Genomic DNA, 1,070 nt, shown 5'->3' on the forward strand with positions numbered 1-1,070 from the left:
ACGGGTATTGTGAATCATGTTCAGCCTATTTCTGAACACGACGGGTACATTTCGAATTTCGTTGAAGTATTCTTTTAAAAAGAACGGCATTAATATCATACATTTCCTTCTCTAAATGTGCAGGTGACAGCGGCTATGCCTTGGAGCCTTGGCTCATCCCCCCTGTCCCTGGATTCCACGCGACCTCCACCGCATGCGGCCGGTTTAATAAGGCACATTCTTTGATGAATGTGCCTGCTGAAGAGCAGATTCCGCTGTCTGCAAAGGCACAGGGCTCTGTTTTATCATCCCACAACAGCCACCGTCATTATATCGGCGTGTGCAGTGCTCCACAATATCTGCCTTTCATCGAAGGCGCCAGAACCGGAGCCAGACTCTGACCCTGACGAGCCAGGGTTGGAGTCTGGGCCGAGCTCGGACGGCTTTGAGTCGAGCTCGGAGGGGTCAGCGGCGGATGACGAGAGGCCGGCTCCTGCCCACCCTCGGGTCAGCCTCTCGGACAGGGGGAGGGCCCTGAGGCAGCGCCTTGTTGCCCAGTTCCAAACCGGCCACAGCCGTGCTGCCCCGGAGCCCCACGCAAGCCACGGTGGCAGTCCCGCCCACCAGGGACACCACCAGCGCCAAGGGGTCCGTCGCCACAACGGAGGTCGGACCCATCAGGGGCACCGTCGGCGACAGGAAGCCCCTCATCGTCCTCGCCACGGTGGCACTCCCGCACACCAGGGACGCCACCGGCGACAGCAAACCCTTCGTCGTCCTCACCTCGACTGACGGCCCCGCCACCAGAGAAACCCTCCCCGTGGCAGTATGTACTGCTCTTGCTGTTCCACAGTCATGGCCGTCCATAAGCTCCACAGTGTCGATTCCAATGCCTTGCGCAGTTTGTCGCTTAACCACCATGCTACTTTTGCGGACATGCAGTAATGCCTCCGAAAAGCTATTCGGTGCATCACGGTTATGTTGATTGAGCCTTTTTTTTAATTTGCAAGCAGGGTGCACAAAATGTGTGAGACAATAACAGAACATTTTGCAGGGTCATAAAGCTAGCCCTTGTAGGAGATTGAGAACTC

The 1,070-nt window shown here is 56.5% G+C and overlaps 1 protein-coding gene across 1 annotated transcript; it reads left to right on the forward strand.

The window, feature by feature from the left end:
- Window positions 1–228: 228 nt before the first annotated feature.
- LOC115322887 lies at window positions 229–771 on the forward strand. The gene has a single exon (XM_029983273.2). The coding sequence runs from the start codon at window positions 229–231 to the stop codon at window positions 769–771; it is 543 nt and encodes a 180-aa protein (XP_029839133.2).
- The last annotated feature ends 299 nt before the right edge of the window (window positions 772–1,070 follow it).

The sequence above is a fragment of the Ixodes scapularis genome, unplaced genomic scaffold, assembly GCF_016920785.2.
Source record: "Ixodes scapularis isolate PalLabHiFi unplaced genomic scaffold, ASM1692078v2 PGA_scaffold10__122_contigs__length_95168666, whole genome shotgun sequence".
NCBI classification, from domain to species: domain Eukaryota; kingdom Metazoa; phylum Arthropoda; class Arachnida; order Ixodida; family Ixodidae; genus Ixodes; species Ixodes scapularis.